This window comes from Zophobas morio, unplaced genomic scaffold (assembly GCF_036711695.1).
Source record: "Zophobas morio isolate AGI-343-1 ecotype UQ-CSIRO unplaced genomic scaffold, CSIRO_AGI_Zmor_V1 ptg000694l, whole genome shotgun sequence".
Taxonomy (NCBI): domain Eukaryota; kingdom Metazoa; phylum Arthropoda; class Insecta; order Coleoptera; family Tenebrionidae; genus Zophobas; species Zophobas morio.
The window spans coordinates 40,617-59,394 of record NW_026972797.1 but is presented as its reverse complement, the minus strand read 5'-3'; the positions used below and the strand labels follow the sequence as shown (position 1 = coordinate 59,394).

At 33.2% G+C, this 18,778-nt stretch overlaps 1 protein-coding gene across 1 annotated transcript; it reads left to right on the top strand.

Moving 5' to 3' along the window:
* Nucleotides 1–126: 126 nt before the first annotated feature.
* On the top strand, nt 127–3,277 carry LOC135121762 (thymidylate synthase-like). The gene is made up of 9 exons (XM_064046039.1): nt 127–256; nt 388–488; nt 689–811; nt 954–1,035; nt 1,323–1,415; nt 1,485–1,563; nt 1,949–2,039; nt 2,803–2,928; nt 3,137–3,277. The coding sequence occupies exons 1-9, from the start codon at nt 127–129 to the stop codon at nt 3,224–3,226; spliced, it is 915 nt and encodes a 304-aa protein (XP_063902109.1). The 3' UTR covers nt 3,227–3,277.
* The last annotated feature ends 15,501 nt before the right edge of the window (nt 3,278–18,778 follow it).

Below are 18,778 nucleotides of genomic sequence, written 5' to 3'. Positions count from 1 at the left end.
AGTCTGGCAGTGTGTATTGTAAATTTAAGGTGCTCTAGCCTTCCGACTGCATACCCAGAAGTTTCTAATAAGGCACGCTACTAACGATTGGTTTTACGAAACTCTTGAAACAATAACTATTCCGGGATGGGGTTGCAGAGTCCCATAACTCAAAAAATACTAAGAAGTGATAATAATGCTGAAGAAAAGCAGTATCTTGACCTTTGTAAAAAAATAATTACTAAAGGTAACCTGAAAACTGATCGAACTGGGACAGGTACTACACAATTAATTAAAATCTCCCTCGATTTCTGTATTAATTTATTTTACTACACATTACAATATTTATAAAAATGGTTAAATGACCATTACTTTAAGTTTTATATTGCAATATTTACTGTTTTATAGGGACTTTGTCTATATTTGGAGAACAGATGAGGTTTTCTTTGAGAAATAAAAACTTTCCCTTGTTAACTACGAAAAGAGTTTTCTGGAGAGGCGTCGTTGAGGTTAAGATATTATATTGTATATACTTTTTTTTATCTTTCTGCATGCTTGTAAGCGAAAAAAATAATTATACATAAACAACCTGGAATTGAGAAGTATAGCTTTGGTTTTTTAGTGGTCCAATGTATTCTTCCTTATTTTATAATACGTAATTAGTTTTACTTTAGACAGATTTAAAATATAATATTTTCATATAAAAAAGGAACTTTTGTGGTTTATAAAAGGAAATACTAACGCCAAAGAATTAAGCGAAAAAGGGGTTCACATTTGGGATGATAATGGCTCAAAGCAATTTCTTCAGTCTATAGGACTCGACCATCGTGAGGTGTGCAGTTATATACATACTTTTTTATATATAACTAATTATAATAATTATAAATAAATCTTATAGAATAATTTTATATAAATTTGAAGAGAAGTTAATTTGTATATTTTTATTTATATATATCTATAATTATTATTTATAGGAGGGAGATTTAGGGCCGGTGTATGGATTTCAGTGGCGTCATTTCGGCGCTACCTATAAAGATATGCATCATGATTATTCTGGTATTTTTCTTATTATTAATTTATAAATAATAGTTTAAGTTTAAATAATAATTCTTTCGCTGTTCCGCGTGCATCGCCAAACTCGCAACAGATTTTTTAATTAGTAAAATTTACATTTTTATGAATGTTATGAAACTAAAAGTTGTATAATTATCGGTATAAAATATTTTAATGTTACATTGTTTATTGTTAATATGTTATAGAAAATTAATTTAGAGTTTTTATATTAAATTTTATAATTTTTTTTTAATTTTGTTTCTAACTAAAAAAGTTCTGTTGCCGACCAGGTGAAGGCGTTGACCAATTAAAGAAAATAATCACAACTATCAAAAATAATCCCGACGATCGGCGCATGATTATATCTGCTTGGAATCCTCCTGGTGGGCTAGAATATTTCCGCTGGAAACTTTTACTAAAATGTTTACTTTTTTCCCCTTTTTTTAATGTAGACCTTTGCAAGATGGCCCTCCCGCCTTGCCATCTACTAGCTCAATTTTATGTTTGCAATGGAGAGCTTTCTTGCCAGATGTTTTAATTTATTGTTCTTTATGTTTTTCTTCAGTGGGCGCTTTAAATTAATTTTTTTTAGTTAATTAAAATTTGCTACTTCTATAAAAAAATTAGTAGTGGCTATAACAGTCTTTGCGGGTATTGCAGATTTCTTAATTAACTATTACTCCGCAATTTACAAGTTATGCACGTGTATTTTTGTATACCAGCATTCTCCAAGCGCTTTACTAATAAACTAATATTTAGCACTTCTTTTTGGCTTTCTTAAATATTATAATAATTAGTTTTCTTTTTGAACTATCTATAATTATTATAATATTATAAGAACGTTATTATAATTAGATTTATACTAAATTTATCAAAAATGATATGGAATATTTTTTAAAACTTTATTTTTCTAAAGGTACCAGCGCTCGTGTGACATGGGCCTCGGCGTTCCCTTCAATATTGCGTCGTACTCGCTACTCACGTGCATGATAGCCCACGTGACTAGGGTAGGTTGGAAGTTAGAAAAAGCCTTGCGCTTATAATTAAAGTCGTAAATCTTCCCGTAAGCGAGCCTTATAGAAAAATTTAGTAGTTAAAAGAAAGTATATTTTGGTATGCTGTAAATAATTTTCTTGTAAGTAAAAATAAAAAAAATAGTAAAGCAGTCGCGTTAGCATTAATCCCTATACGCCTTTTAGCAACGCTTTGATAAAAATTTTGAATCATCTTTAGAGGTGGGTAGTAAATTATGCTGAAAAACAAAAATTCTTAAGTGAAGCGGAAAATATAAATTCAAAAAAGAAGACCGCCGATAAAATTCTTTTTAATTGTTTCTTTCTAGTTTTATGCATCATTTAACAACAGATTCATAAATTTTATTAAAAACTTAGCAATTAAAGTAATAAACCAAACTTTATTAAGAATTCTTACTGCTAAATATTAATAAAACCGACTAAATAACGATTATAAATTCTTTTACTAAAGGGACCTTACTGAAACCCTATAAATTACATTTAAAAAAGTTATATTCTATTATATTAAGTGGAAAACATTTTTTAACAATAAAATCTTAAAATTTAACTAATAATTAAAACAACCAAAGTAATAAACTAATCTTTACAAAGAAATTTTACTATTAAGTATTAAGGATGCCGACAACAATCTTATTGTTTAAAAATACTTTCGTTAAAAGAAATTTTTTTAAAAAAAAAGCTACATATGTTATATTTTGTAAGCTCATACTCTGAATTAATAATTATGTGTTAAAAGTTACAACCCGGTGAATTTATACATGTTTTGGGCGACGCACATGTTTACCTGAACCACGTGGAGCCTCTTAAAGAACAGCTCACGCGAGTCCCTTCGAAGTTTCCGCGGTTGTTTATTAAGCGGCAGGTTCTCCTTTTCAGTTCGCATTTTTAATTAAAATTGGGTTTGTGGGGGTTTTCAAGGTATTTAGGCGCATTTTTATGAGAATTATTACTATTAAGTTAACATACCCTGCAAAAGTGATGTTTATATATTTTGGAACAGAATAAAATATATGCTTTCTATTAGAAATACTTTATTCTTAAAATTTTTTATTTCCCTTTATAAAAAGTAGGTGACTGATATTGAAGAATTTAAATTCGAAGATTTTGAATTGACGAATTACTACCCCCAAAGCGCTATCAAGTTAAAAATGGCCGTGTAGTTCAGCTCTGAAGTTTTTTCAATATCAATAAATTAATTTTTTAGTAGGAAATGATGGAAAGATTTTAATATAAGTAATTTGTAAGACAAAAATTAAGTTGATTGCTTTAATTTCTTTTGGATTATAATGTTTGGTGGAAAGATTTGCTCGGTAAAATCGCAACTGTTTATAGTTTAATATAATTGACCTGAAAGTGTGAAATAAGTTACAATAATCTAAGAGGTTTAGAGCACAAATTAAGACTTTTTTCGTGGCTTTTATATTGTTTGGGTTCCTTTGCTAAGGGTCGTTAGCTGCTGTGTCGTAAAGTGGCGTGCTTAATTTCAATTCAGAACTTCAGTTTCATATCACGCTCCTCTCCTTTAACAAGCATAGCAAAATAAACTCGATATAGTTTTTGTATCTGCCGCTGGGATCAGGTGAAACTTGCCAGGAGCTAAGGTGAATTCCACTGTCACCGAAAGTAATATTACAGTGGCTATTATTAAAGAGCTTACCCGCATTAAAATGTTTGCAAAACAGGTTTGTTTGGCTTTTTTTTTTTCAATGATATTTCCTGGTGCTCGATCGGGTCATAAAAGAAAATACCCTATTTACGAGTTCTCGACAGGGTGATAGCGTACACATTAGCTTTAAGCTTTTGTTAAAGCAATCATATATATATTAAAAAAAATTATTCTAACCCTAACCCGTATATATATTTGGAGTCCACTGCGCTTTTGGCGATAACGTGAGCCTGCCCAGATTTTAGTAGTTGGCCTCCTATGTCAGTAATCGATTGGTGTGCTGATTGAGCGTTGCGTCGAAAAACGTTACCCAGAGGTCCAAGCTGGAGGTTCTTATGTGTGGGATCGTTGCAAACAAACTACGGCGTGCCCGTCATAAGGCGTAGCAGCTCATTTCGTCTCACGTGAAGCGAAGAGACTATTGCCAATGAGCCGAAGGTTGAGACAGTAGACGCGTATTTTATGATCAATCGGATGCACAACAAATACAAGCGTCGTTTGTCGTGCAGCGAGTTTGCTTCGGGCACAAAGTAAAGGGTAAAAAATTTCAGCGTGTCGCCTTAACCTTCGCGGTGATATATAGTTTACGTACGGCAGCCTGAGAGCTTATTGTCGATAAAGACCCCCAGGTATTTCGCCCCAGAACACCAAGGAATTACCTTATTTTCAGAGGTTAGCGGCGGTAGTAGTGCAGTGCGCTTCCTTGTAATAAAAAGGGCTTTTCTCTTTTCCTTATTAAAAATAATAATTTTTTAAACGCGACACCAGTTGGCAAACGTCACTAAGTAGTACTGCAGATGCTGGCGCAATAAGGCAGGTGATCTTGACGAAAAGTATAGGGCCGTATCAACCGTATTAAAGGCAATCCGCGTTGGGGAATCGTCAGGCTGTGGCACGTCGCGCACATAAAGTGCAAAGAATAGGGGTTGATTCTATAGATCTTTGTGAGACCTCCGACTGTAAGTGATCTCAGGAATGAGTGCGCATTGCCCACATATATTAAAGATGCGTTTTATCCATGTTAAAAAAAAAGTAGGGAGGGCTATGGCACGCAATTTGTGAATCAAGCCCATGCGCCGAACTTGATCAAACGCTTTGCGACATCGAGAAAGACGGCACCTGACGCCTTCTGAAAAATGAAGACACAGATGGTCTTCTCTGTCAGGTGAAGAAGTTGTTAAGTCATGGAGTGTCCTTGTCGAAATCCAAGTTAAAAACCTGGTAGGGCATGATTTGCGTCAATAAATGCTTCCAAGCTGCGCAGTACGGCCGCCTCAGCTATTTTGCCAACGGCTGACAGGAGACTGAAAGGGTTGTATTCGCTTGGCGTAGATGCTGATTGTGGTGTCTTCGGGAACACAAGATAGTTGTTGTCTTCCAGCTCAATGGGAAGGTTCCGAGAGCCATCGTTGAGTTGATGAGGCAGCACAGGCTTTCCACCACCACCACCGATAATTGCTTTAACATTACGTTGGTGATACCGTCGAAGTCAGGCGTCTTTCGTCTCGGTAGAGAGTTAATAAATCTCTGTAATTTCGCCTATGGTGATTTGCTCACTGTGCCCCGGCATTATCAAAAAAGGTTGGTTCACAAAGCACTTTTATTTATTAAATGCATATAAAATAGATTGGCACATAATTTATTGTGTTAATTAATTTATGTATAATAAATATAGCTCCCGTTTTACCCTTAGATGGGCGAGTATTTTATGCATATTGTATTCTAAACTAGCCCATGAAATCAATATAGTTTCCCCTCGTTAAAAGGAATAATGAAACAAGGAAAACTAATCTATTAGACGCTTAGCCTCAGTTACGGGCTATTCCTCCGAGGTGGGTTAATACCCATTCATAAGCAACTAAATAAGCAGGTGGCACACGTTGATTAGCAAGAAGATCAGCGAAAAGTGCCGCTTTGTCAGCATCCTTTTCTGCCATCAAATTGCCGTCTTGCATAGTAGGTAGTGGTAAAAGAAATCGGTTTTTTTCATTTCTTAATAAACTCTCAGTAAGAGACGCGACCATTAGCATTATTATCCGATATATTACTTAACTTTGCCTCCCACAATCGGTGAGGTATGCCAACAGCTCTTTCATAATGCTGTAGTCTATTAAGCGCAATTTATCTTCGGGGCGTTGTGGCACCGTGGTCACTCGAATAAGGTGTCGTCCTTAGAAAATTAGGACCTTCAATTCATCAGGCAAGCAGTTGGGCGAAAACCACTTGTACTGGCGGTGTGGTACGACTGTTCAAAGGGCCCTGGAATTCAGCAACAGCATCGCCAAGTGAGGTGGGCGTCCTGAGAAAGGCGGGCGATGTCGAAAAGGTTATATTAAGAGTCTCAGAAAATTGAGCCCAGTTCATAAAAGTTCTGGTTTATGTTCTCAGTAACTCCTTTTGGCCGTCCAAATCAAGCAGAACTGGCAGTTCCAACGAGAGTGCGTAATGAGCTTCCGTTGCCGTTAAAATCTGAATATTTTTTAAAACGCGATATCTGATACATCTGATACCCCTGTCTTCGCCAGGTGCGTTGGGTACTGTGGTCCTAAAAACTCTCAGTCCGCACCTTGGCAGCGTAAGATTCGGAATTCGGCCGTTTGAGTTATTGACACTGCTGTTCCAAACGAGCTGCTTGCTGTTAAGGCCCCTACATTCGACAACTGAGGAACAACTTTTTAAAAGGGGATCAAGATTTGAGGTAATAAGTGGTCAGTTAGAGGACTTGTAAGCTGCAATTACCGACACCCTGGCTGGTTAAGTGGAGGGATACTCTAACCGCCTTAATGCTTTGTAGGGCCGAGAAAGTTATCACAATGTGTTGACAGTGTTGAATGTTTCGTCTGACCAAAATAGCTGCGCCTCCACCGCCCCTATTAAGGCGGTCCGGAGGTTCGTCAAAAAGTTGCAAAGATTGAATTCGACATTGAGAAGGAGATGAGTTTTACTAATAGCACACAGATCAATTCTTTCGTATTACAGCAATTCCTGCATCCTTGTTTCCTATGTAGAACACCATCTGCGTTCCAGAACAGAAGACGGATATGACGAAGCGCTTTCAATCTAAAAAACCATTGCAAACGGATTCCAGACCCTTCACCGTCTCCGCCAATGTAGACATTATTGTCGTCGGTATTGAGAGCAGTTGTCGAGGAGTTGCTTCCGGTTATGGAGGGGAGGTGGGGGGAGGGGGACGTCTGAGAAGTTGTCTTTGCGGCCAAGCTAGTGGCATAAGAAATTGTTGGAGTTACAGCGTTAGGGGTCTGTTTTCGATGTGTTAATAGAGCAGTTTGGTTGGGTAACATAGGTCTTTGAGGTAATGTTTGCAGTCACGGTAATTGATAGTATGCGCTTCACCACAATTAGCATCACTTGCAGAACTTTTTTCGTGCTTTTGTGCACCGAGCAGTCAAAGGCCCTCGCTATGATTAAGCATGGGGAGCTGCAGAGAAAAAACTTGCACCCTGTCTTAATACCTGACAGCGTTGGCACTGTGCCACTCGATTACTCTTTCGGAGCTCTTTCACCCTAAACTGAAGATTGAAAACCGTCTTTAATTCCAAAAGCTTTTGTCAATCACACCTCGGTATATGAACTAACACCATCAATAAAGTTCGCTTCGTGCGTTTTTCATTGCCAGTGTCCGCAGCGTACATCCATACCGCCCGAAGGGATGAGTGCCTTGCGTGTTTCTTGGCTTGTAGTATGCCTTCGCAACTTTTATAGGGTCTCGTCAATGCGATCTATTTCGTCAAAATTTAGACTAAATAAGTGTTAAGAACATTTAAGTTAAGTTTATGGAGATTAAAGTATTTTTATTACTTTAAAAAGTTTGCTATATTTACCTTTTAGGACGCTATACATATAGAGCGATTAGGAAAACGAATAAAATATTTATAAAAGTTATTAAGTGTACCAAAATTATTTGCTGCGGTTTCGGTTTTTTACTTTGTAAGTGCGCATTCTACTTATAAAGTCTGGCAACGAAAAGGCAATCTTACCGTCGCATATTTGTGGTAACTAGTTAGATTTTCTTGCGCAAAGAATACTCAATTAACAGCTTTATTTCTCGAGTGTGTGCGAAGCAGTCCACTAAATGTGTAAAGCAATATTTAATTGCCTATTCCTTTTTAACTTTTTGAATAAGGTAATAAATTAAATAGAAAAAACTACGCAAAGTAGGCTTACAAATAAAACTTATTGCATAAATTAAATGTTCTTAAGGGGTTAGGAAAGAAACATCATAGGCAAGCTTATTTATCCACAAATTTTTTTACGTAAGTTATGAATTAGTTCTACTTGGTGCTTTGTAGTTGGTCGCTATTTTCATATTATAAATACTTTGTTCAACTTAGGTACTTTACACTAATTTCTTTAGTAATACTCGATCTTTAAAGGGCATCAAGTATAATCTAGGTAAACAAAATATTTAAGTATAACTTTCCAGCTTGAATTACCGAAATTTTTTTTTTTTAAAAATTTTATGGTCACACAATTATAGAGGAACCGCATTCTGACAGGTGTCTAAAGCTAATAAATAGGTAACAAGATAAATACTAACCCAAATAGATTGCGAGAAAGTTTGGAAGTTATCTCGATATATTTACAAATTATTAGAAAAAAGCTATTATAAAATTTAATAAATTTTATTATAATTTCTTTCAACTGATCGTTTTTATAATATATAGCTTAAAATGTATTGCCTCAAAACCAATTTACAGAACAATGCGCAAAAGATACGAAAAGAAAAAGAAGCATGTTATTATAATATATAGCATAATTTTTTAGGAAATTAATATTTTATAAAAATATACCGAGGATTGAACGCTTTAGTTTAACTATAACGTTAAATAATTTTTTTATAAACCATGTTTTATTAAACTATAAGTTTACCAGTTTATAGTAACATTATATATTAAAGTTATAATAATTTATTAGCAAGATTACCCTCGAAGAGATTACAAAACTAATTTATTTGGTAAAGTTCAGTTTAGCGAGAAAAATAGTTTAGCATGCTAATAATGGAGTAGGGAGGGGAATAACATTGGTCGAAAAACCTCAAGGCGACTAAACAATAATAACTGTAGAAAAGCCTAACGCTGACTGCAAAACTGTTAATAACTGATATGTTTTATAAAAAAGTGATCGCCAGCGGAAGCGTTTTTTGCCAAATGCGGGGCGGAGACACTTGGTTCTTGTAGATCAATAGTTTATCTATTTATTTAAACTTGTCTAATTTAAGAAGTTAAAAAAATGCCAATCCTCACTTGCGAGAGTATAAAAATTTATTTAAGTTGGCCACACTTTTAGCAACAGTATTTAAATTTTAAGCCCAACAAAACAGAAGTCGCTTAACTGCAAGCGCAAACTCGTCATTTAGTGATTTGGACTTGCTCGTGCTGCCAGCGTTCCTTAGTTTTTTAATTACAAATCATCTAATTTCTTTTTTGGACTAATAGTTTCTGGGAACTCCTTAATTTACTAGAGAACAACCAATGAAAACTCACTTTTAAATTCTCTAGTACTCTTTCCACCAATGGACTGTTTAAATATTAGTAATATTGGAGATAATGACAACTCTAGGTCCGCGCCTTGGTTTTCTAACGACTCGGGGGATCAAATTCTGAACCTTAACTTGCTTTGAACAGATTTACTGTGTTTTTATGACTTATTCCAGCAGAATAAAAGGCTTTAATTATTTAACCAGTTGTTTGCTTTAACTGAAAAGATTTGAAAAATTTAGTAAAAAATAATATACTATTAAATATATTTTTAAAGTATACCAATTTAAACACAAAATATAGAGAAGAATTAAATTAATACGCTTTGTAGGTCCTTTAACATAAAACGCAAAAGAACAGATTATAAGTATACAACATTTGTGTGGAAGTAAAGTAGAAACAGCTTTTAACCAATTCAATATATCATCGCAACTTCTTATTATATACAATAGAAAATCTGTGGACTGCTTGTTGCAGTAAAGATTTGAGCACTAATTATCAGAGGCAAAAAAACATCTAATTTTGTACGGTTTTTAAAAAGAGTACATATATATTTTTCCTAAATAATGTACTACTCTATTTAAAGAATGTTTATAGGTAAAAAAAAAAGCCAAAAAGTTTTTAGGGGAAAGTTTCATAACAACGGCGGAAAAGAGAAGTCAAAAGCTACATCATAGAAAGATTTCTCACCCCGTAATTTGTATATAAATTCTATTAGAACCTAAATAGGTATAAAGTATAGTAAAAAACTGCTTAGAGTATATATTAAAAATATTATAGTATTTTAAAACTAAAAATCTCTCACAATAAAAAAAAATAAATATATCTATAACATTTTAAGAGCTTTAAAATTAATTATGGGGGAATCCATTTCAAAGTTAAAAGTTTTTCAAAGTCTAACTAAGATATCGGTATAACTTTTAGTTAGATTAAAATAAACGTCACCAACTTTATTTTATAGCTACGAGGAAGCTAAATTTAGAATGAAAATACCTTCTATACAAAATGGCCCTTTGGCTTTTTGTATTTTTAATAAAGGCTACATTCTGTAAGCGACTACCGTGCTCTATGGAGCAGTTTCCGCTTCAAAGCCTCAAGTTCATACTTTACTCTTACTGCCTTTCCTTCGCATTATTAACTTTCAAACATGCTAGATTATAAAAAGTATTCTCAGTAGTACATCTTATAAATTAACACTGCTACCATCTTTAGAGTTTTATGCGATAATGTCTAAACAGATCATATAAAAAAACCTTTTTTCTATAGAACTTTTCTAACTAGAACCATGTTTAATAATAACTACAATAAAGTACTGTTTTTTATTTTTGAAAAACGCTAAAGTTAGCATTATTTTCACCTTTACATTTAACAACTGTACCCAAAAATCAAAGGTAAACGGTCAATGTTCCAAAAGACACCAAATATACACGCCCAATTTAGTAAGACTGAGACTGTTTACCAAACTCTGAACACCCACTGTCAGCCTCTTTAAGGTAACAAGAATCAAACATAACTTTTTCTTTGTATAGAGAATGGAGTTTTTTTTTCATTTACCGTCATAGATAAAAATACATCCTGGGTAAGATTACAAATAGTAAAGTAGCTCTCTCATAGTTCAGTGAAGTATTTAACCAAGCTGAATATTAAAGACCTTTTGCCCTGGTTTAGCTTGTTATGGAGTTAGTATAGAAGTCTCACTAGCTTATCTAGTCAGGTGAACGAGCAAAATCGGTAGATCAACATTATTAAAGAGTCTTAGCGAAAGTTACAGGAGCCAAATTTTTCTAAGTTCCTTATTACTGTACGTTATCGACTGTAAAGGTAATTTGAGAACCGCTTCCCTATCTAATATAGTTCCTAAGTCTATTAAATTAAATTTTAATAATTTGAAACAAAGATTAAAAATTTTATGATTAAAAAAAAACAATAGCTTAGTCTTTTATCTATTAAAACCAAAAATATTATAACTGCATTACTTGAGTTAATTAATATTAAAACTACTATATATTTAATAAATTAGTACTTAATTATACACTTCCGAGAAGTATAGATCTTTAGTCAGAAAAATTAATTACATCCTCTTATTAGAAAGCAGAGGTAGATAAAAGAGACTAATAAAAAATAGATTTTTATATAAATATTTGATTAATATTTAAAATTTAGATTGTTCATCTGCTTGCATATTATCCTAGTGCAAAGCTTATTATCGCGCTTCCCTTTGTTAATATCATATATGACTACTACTAGTAGAAATCTCATGGGTATTAGTATGAATTCCACTTAATAACAATGTTAATAATATTAAGATAGCCATGTGTGTGAAGATTAAGCAAATTATCTCTGCTTATATCAATTAATAAACTTTAAATGGCAAGATTAATTTTTTTGAGCTTTTTTCACACTATTCTGTTAGTAGGTGTAGCGTTATAAGCAATACTGACTTTATAGAAGAGTATAGTTTAAGTCAGTTTTCTGACACTTATTTTTTTTTTCCAGGATTTAAAACACACCTGAAACTTGAAGATTGAACGTGAACTTTGCTTTGTAAGAATTGTAGAAATATTTACAGTTTTTCTTAATCCCTCATATAATCGTATACCCAATAAACTGGATGAATAAAAGCCCAAATAAACTTAGTACTTTTAAGAAAGAGGCCCAGAGGGAGGCGATGACAAAACTTCTTTGCATCAAATTTGGGTAGGGTTTTGTCAATTTAATTTAAGTATATTAATGGTAGCAAAGTTATTAGTATAGTTACAATCTACACTAAAAGATAATGGCACAAGGATTTGAGAGCAGGTTTCACAAAAAAAAGTAGCTCCTAAAACCGAAGATCGAGCTACTCGCAGTAACAATCCTCAAAATATAATTTGCGAGTATACGATACCAAGGAGGTGAGATCAATTACTAACTTTCTGCGTACTAAAAAAGCCCCAGATACTGTCGGCGTAACCAACGACATGATTAGACAATGCACGAGACAGCAATAACGGCCCAAGTTTCACTTAAATATTTTTTTGACATGTACATTTACTGAACGATGGAAAATGGCAGCAGTCGTGTGCATTCCTTAAGTAAACTGGCATCTTAGAATTCTAAAGACTGCCGCTCCCTAAGTCTTTTGTCATTTATGGGCAAAATAAATAAAGCTATAATACTTGGACGATTGCGAAAGTTTGTGGAGAGTACTGGTTGTATACCAGATTTTCAATTTGGATACCGTCCGAAGGGTGCACTCTACTACGCAGCTGCCTTTGTATTTCTCCGGACACGTCGCAAAAGGGTTTAAAATATAGAAAAGAATTCAGATTAAGAGGCTTAAGTCTCTTACGAGGACATGCCGTAGTATAACAGTGTCTAAAATAAAAAAATTCATGGATTTTTGATCCTATTTCGCGCTTCTTTGCCTTATAGTTATTCACTTCTTAGTAAGTGATTGAAGGTCATGTTATTTGATTGCAGTGACACTATCTGTTCTAGTGACCACCCCGCGTTCTCACTAAATTATACACACTTATTAACCTACCCTCCTTCCCCCCCACACGCACACGCACACACACAAATAGTAAATTAACCCCAGCGCTTTTGTAGCTTTCCCCCCCCAACGTGATCCTAAAATCTCCTAATTTAAAGGGTATACGTGCTGCGACGATGCGTGACCCTTTGGGAGCAAAAGTACGCTCGTGGCCTTGTAACCTTGCTTGTATTCTTTTAAAAGGTTCCTTAAATGGTGGATGTATGAGTCTATACCTTCTCCCCTACCTAAGTCAAGCCATTCATTCATCACTGCAGCCACCTGTTTTAACCACCTACGACCCTTTCGTTTCAAAAATCGGGCTGATAATATTTCTTTCTCCGTAATAGTTAGTCTAGGCGAGTTAAATAATTTTGCTACGAATACTTTAATAGCCAGTCTGTTTAAATACTTAATGAATACATTTCGTTGGTTTTAGTCTCAACAACTTTATTTAATTGCGATGGTAAATTTTATCAGTTCCATCGTAGCATACTAAGTATTTATCAGACTCCGGGACCCCTAGAACTTTTGCTGGGTCATTCCAGTTTTAATAGTCAACTTATCCCCTTCATTTATAATTACGTAAACGGTATCACCAACTTGTAAGTTCGCTTCAGCCTTTACTTTTATATTATAGGCCTTCTTCATGAATCTTCTTAACTTTTTTACTTTCTTGACTACTCATTTTTAGTCTGTTGCCTGCTCAAATATTAAAAATTTTAAAAGCATCTTTTTACGAATTGTGCGTAAACGCAACCTTAAGTCCCTTCTCGGTCCAAGGTGAGGGTAAAGGTTAAGAACTTTTGTGAAAAAAAATGAAATAATAATAGGCTCCTCTGGAGACCCCCCTAGGGTTAGGATTTCGCACTTTTTAATTAAATGAAGAAACGGGGTCTAAATAATTCTCGGTCTTAATTAAAACATGTTTAAATATATTATTATTTAAGGGGATATAATTAAAACGAGGGCCAAAGTTGCCTTATTTGTAATCTAGGGCCAACTACCCCTTTACATAAACGTTGCAAAGAAACAACAATTTTCTCGGTGCCTTTTAACGTGAGCTACTAAGTGCTTGAGGGGTTTGTTTCCCTTTAACCTTTCAGGTTTTATTTTTAGTTTTGCTAAGTTACTAACTTTTTAAAGATCTTTTTTTTAAACCACTTATGAAAGTTTTTACTATTACTCCAGATATTAACGTTTGAGCACCTTTTTTTTTTTAATTTTTTTTTTCTTTCTTTATTTTAATTATTGTATAAATAAATTATCCTTAAAAGAAAAGTTAGTTTTTGAATTTTAATTTTTTAAATGATACTTATGCAAGCACTCAGCTTTAGCAAATGTTTTTTTATAAACCTGAACCTTTTAAGTTTATAAAACTAAACTTTCACTATAAAAGCTCGCTTAGTTGCGATCATTTAAAATAATTACTATATTATACGTTTTAAGTTTTTGTTTAAACTATTAAACGCCAGAATATCATTATTATGATTTTTTTAAATTTTAAATCCATGCTGTCAAGCAAAATTTATTAACAAAGAGCTCTTGAAACAAATTTAGGAAGTCATATTATAGTATCAACCAACCTTGAGGATTTTAATCAGTGTATGCTCAGTGAAAAGTCTATTTAAACACACTTCGATATGACAAGGAGTTTACTAAAGCAATTTGGATCAGGCCTGAATACTGAGACGAGGTGATAAATAACGCAGTATTTGTGATTAATCAGCTCCCCCATAATAACGAAACTGAAACTCCTAGTGTCGTCTATGGTATTAAAAAAAGAGACCTGTTTAACATTACAAACCCATTTGTTGTAAAGTCAAAATACACATCCGAGACTCAAATCGCAAGACCGCACAATCGAATAATACTATAACTTTCAAGCCTCAGCGATGATGACGAATACGAAATATTAAACTTAGAAACAGGAAAAATTATCACATCACCATATGCCATGTGCTTTGTGATGCATACCTCTTGATAAGCAAAGATAATGAGTCAACTAAATAATGTTCTGAAAAAAGAACGGGAAGTATAGTTTTTACACGAACACAGGGTCTGAAGACGATAAAAAAGTCATTTCGAAAATAATCGAAACTGCTAAAATAGAAAATTGAGAAAACTCGAATCTTCACAAATTTTAGGAAAGGCCAAACGGCCAGCGAATACATTGGGCCCCATAATATAGGCCAAGACGACACACAAGTAAAACACCTTTCAGAGCAGAGACGCAATAAACCAGTATACAAAAATTACACACTATCAAAACAAATGTTTTTAATTATTTGAAGATAACAAAGAACCACCAGTATCTGGATGCATCAAATGACCAAATTACAAGAACTTAACGAGAACAATCGATTTAGAGATCTCTAACAAGAACAACAAGAAACAAAACAGTAATAATGCTCTTTATCTTTCAATAAAACCATAGCGCACACAAAAATATAAAGAGCCCCCCCAAAGCATTGAAGACTGCGCATCGACACCCATCATGAAGTCCATAAGATTTAAAACGCATAGTCATGAAACAGAAACCCACCAGCCCAACGATACACAAACGATTCACAACCGAATAGAAACTACCAGCAGTTGAATTTCCTCAGCAGTTAAAACACCAGGAAAATAATCTAAAAGGGTTTAAAAGACGTATATCTTACAAACGACTCAGATAATGATATGGAAGTAGAATATACCCTCAATACTTACCTATGCAGAAGCTATGGGAAACCTGATAGAGAGGAGTAACTGCTATGCTTAAGCTGTAAATAATCATGAAGCTCAATGGGTTTACAAGGATACTTCGATCTGAATAACCCAAGGACACTAAAACATTGCAAACTACGTGTAAGTTACATATAAAGCATGAGTTATGTACATATTCTCCAGTTCTCGAAAAAGTACCTACAAACACTGATTATTAAGATACAACTCAAGAATATTCCCATGCACTGAGTCGAGATTAAATCCTATCTAAATTCACATAATTTAAGGCATGCGTCATTTAGTTTTAAAAATAGTCGTAAATGGCTTTAAATTCACAAGACTCTCTTCTCTCTTGTAACACACTAATAAAAGTGGATTACGAATCAGTTTCAAAGTTATTCTCTTTCAATTAATTTATTAAAACATAAAAAAAAAATATTTTCATTAAATGTCTTTTTTATTTGTAAATTTGTAAAAATAGTATATACCAATATAACTGTAAATAGCTTTTTTAAATTTTTTATTTGTAAATTTATGGTTCGACTTTTGTACTGGTTCAGGTGAGTTAAGAAACATTTTATATTTCAGTATAACTTAGCTCTGTGGCTTTTCTTCTTTTATATTAAAGAGCTCTCTTTTAGAGGTTAAGTAGAAGGCAAGGAGTGTGAAAGTAATATTTGACTATAATTAGGTAATTCTGTGGAAGCTTTATTTTTAAAGTATTTTGCAAAAGTTCTTGCATGCATTTTAAAACTCGTCTTTTGGTTATCATAACCAAATCAACTTTAATATAATTTATAAACAACTTTATAATATTTTACTAATGAAATCTAGTATAATGTTCTTGTATTAATAAGAAGTAATTTTTATTTTAAAAATTAATAATCTAGTTGTAAATAAAATCCTCTCTGAGTCTATCATTGGAAAATGGATGCGTTTATTTGTGGTAGTTAAAATAGCAGCTTAAAGGAGCACGACTGCCTAAAACTTAATTGAGAAAACATGTGGGTCTAGCTTATACTTATATTTATAAAATTAAATCACTTAGTCTTGCTTGTTAAAAGCGTAACGTAGGAAGAAAGGTTGTTACTTTTATGGAGATGGAAGGGCGTTGCATAACTAGAAGTAAATTGTTAATAACAGATAATATATGTAAGTTTATTTGTATTAAATTGGCAAGAACAACGAAATTAATATATTAGAACAGAAGAGAATAAAGTACATGGAACAACGCCAACCATGAGGAGAATAAACGAAGCTTAAGCTCGCCTATATATTAATTTATTTATTTACTATAAATGGGTGTTCCTGGTAATCGGTCGATTTAACAACTTCGAAAACTCTAGCTCTTAGTCAGGAGTAACAGCATATATTTTACGTAATTCGCATCGCCTATCCGGATTCTCTAAGGGGAGATCGTAGTACGTGGTAGCCTCCGTGGTCATCTGAGTTGACCTTTCCGCCCCTATGTGAACTTGTAAAAAAAATTTTTCAGAAATTAGCTTATTTTAAAGGAAAGATTGTTTTAGCGGTTTTGAGGAAAAATAGCGGTCGGTTATCGCTTGTGGATGTGAATTAAAAATTGCAATCCAATAACGTTCCAACCTGCATTCTTGTATTCATGAGGTATTTTAACTTTATGGTCACACGTAAATAATTTGAGATATATTTATCTCTATTAAAATTGGTCCAAGCTTTCAAGTATACTTTAAAATAGTTTTTCACAAATAACTGGCTTGTTTTTGTATTAATATCGTCTTAGCAGGCTTAGAAAATTACCGGTGCAGTTAGTGTCTGAAAAACTAAAATTAGGATTGCACTCCAATTACATTTCGTTTCACAGTTCAGGTTTTAATAGGTATTTTCACTACAATTTCAAGCGCGTTACCAGCAGAAAAAACATATACATTGTTTCACCTCTTATGATTATAAAATATTTTTAATTAATTGTTTGTATATAAATAAAATTTAGTGTTATGAAAATCTTTAAATTCTTACTTCAAATTGTACAACAAATTTGTTGCACAACTTTTGTAGGACCTTAAAAGACTGAAAATTTATTATGGACTTCTTTAGACTTTTACAACGAGTATAACCCAACGCTACTTTATGTTTTTACATGCTCAGAGTTGTTTTTAATGGGATTCTTTTTACATTAATCTATGTAATTGCTATACATTCTAATAATAATAAATGTGTATAGGAATTAAATATAACTATCATAAATATTTTCGAAATAATCGTTAGTATTTGCGGTTTTAAAATGAATGAATTAATATTAAAGGGCTCTCTATGGCCTTTAATAAATTATTTTGGCTTTTACTTCTTTAATGATGGGTATAATATACATTAGACCTTCAAAGAAAAATCATACTGATATGTTATTTTTTAGCCTTTTTAATCTTTTTTTCTTTAGCGACGTTATGGCTTACTTTTTTTGTTGATTTGGGTGTGTACAAATATATGTTCTCATTAATATAAGCTATGTGTTTTTTTTTAATATAGCCATTCCCTTTGAGATTTTTAAGTCTCCTCTAGAGAAGGCTAAGACCGAAGTAGAAAAACATATTTTTATAAAATTAGGTAAATCTATAAATGCATACGGATATAAGTATGTTAGTATTATATATGCAAACGAACATAACGGACGTGTGTGCTACGCTACTATCGAGGAAACCCTAGCTCATTGTTTTTTAAAAAATACATGGGATAGAGAAAAGATAGTTTCATCTATTGATAAATGCGGAAAAACCGATATAACTATGAAGGATTATAAGAAAACCCTCCCTACTTTATATTTGATGGTTGTGTAAATAATAATTCGCTTCCTTGTAAAAGCTCATATATAAGTAGCTTTTCAGTTTCTGTGTACTTTTCACAAATACGTTATGAGAGAAACAAGCAATTTTATGTATACTCTGCTATATACCACACTAATGAAAGTCTAGAATTTACACCGAAAACTCAATGGGATGTAGCGCCAGAAGTTGTTATAGATATTGCCGAAAGTTTGGATTTTGACGATATTTATACACAATATATTAACAAATATTGGAAAGACAATTTTTTTAATTATTCAAAGCATTTGCGAATGTCTTATTTACAAAGCGTAATTTACCAACACAAAAAAAGTAGCTTGAGCGAAAAGGGTGCATTTTTAGCGTTACAAGCTGCAATCGGAGCAACAGATGTCAGTGTTTACTTCATGGGCCTTCAAAAAAGTCCTACTGTACTTGCTTACACAGGAGCCTTCTTTATTATAGATAATTATTTACTTTATACTGTAGTTAATTATGCCTATAATATAATGTGTGTAAGGAATAAT

Coding starts and splice junctions, on each gene's coding strand:
- LOC135121762 (XM_064046039.1), top strand. CDS start 127: ATGGGGTTGCAGAGTCCCATAACTCAAAAAATACTAAGAAGTGATAAT. Junction 489..688: donor TCTGGAGAGGCGTCGTTGAG/GTTAAGATATTA, acceptor CATATAAAAAAG/GAACTTTTGTGGTTTATAAA. Junction 1,564..1,948: donor GGAGAGCTTTCTTGCCAGAT/GTTTTAATTTAT, acceptor ATTTTTCTAAAG/GTACCAGCGCTCGTGTGACA.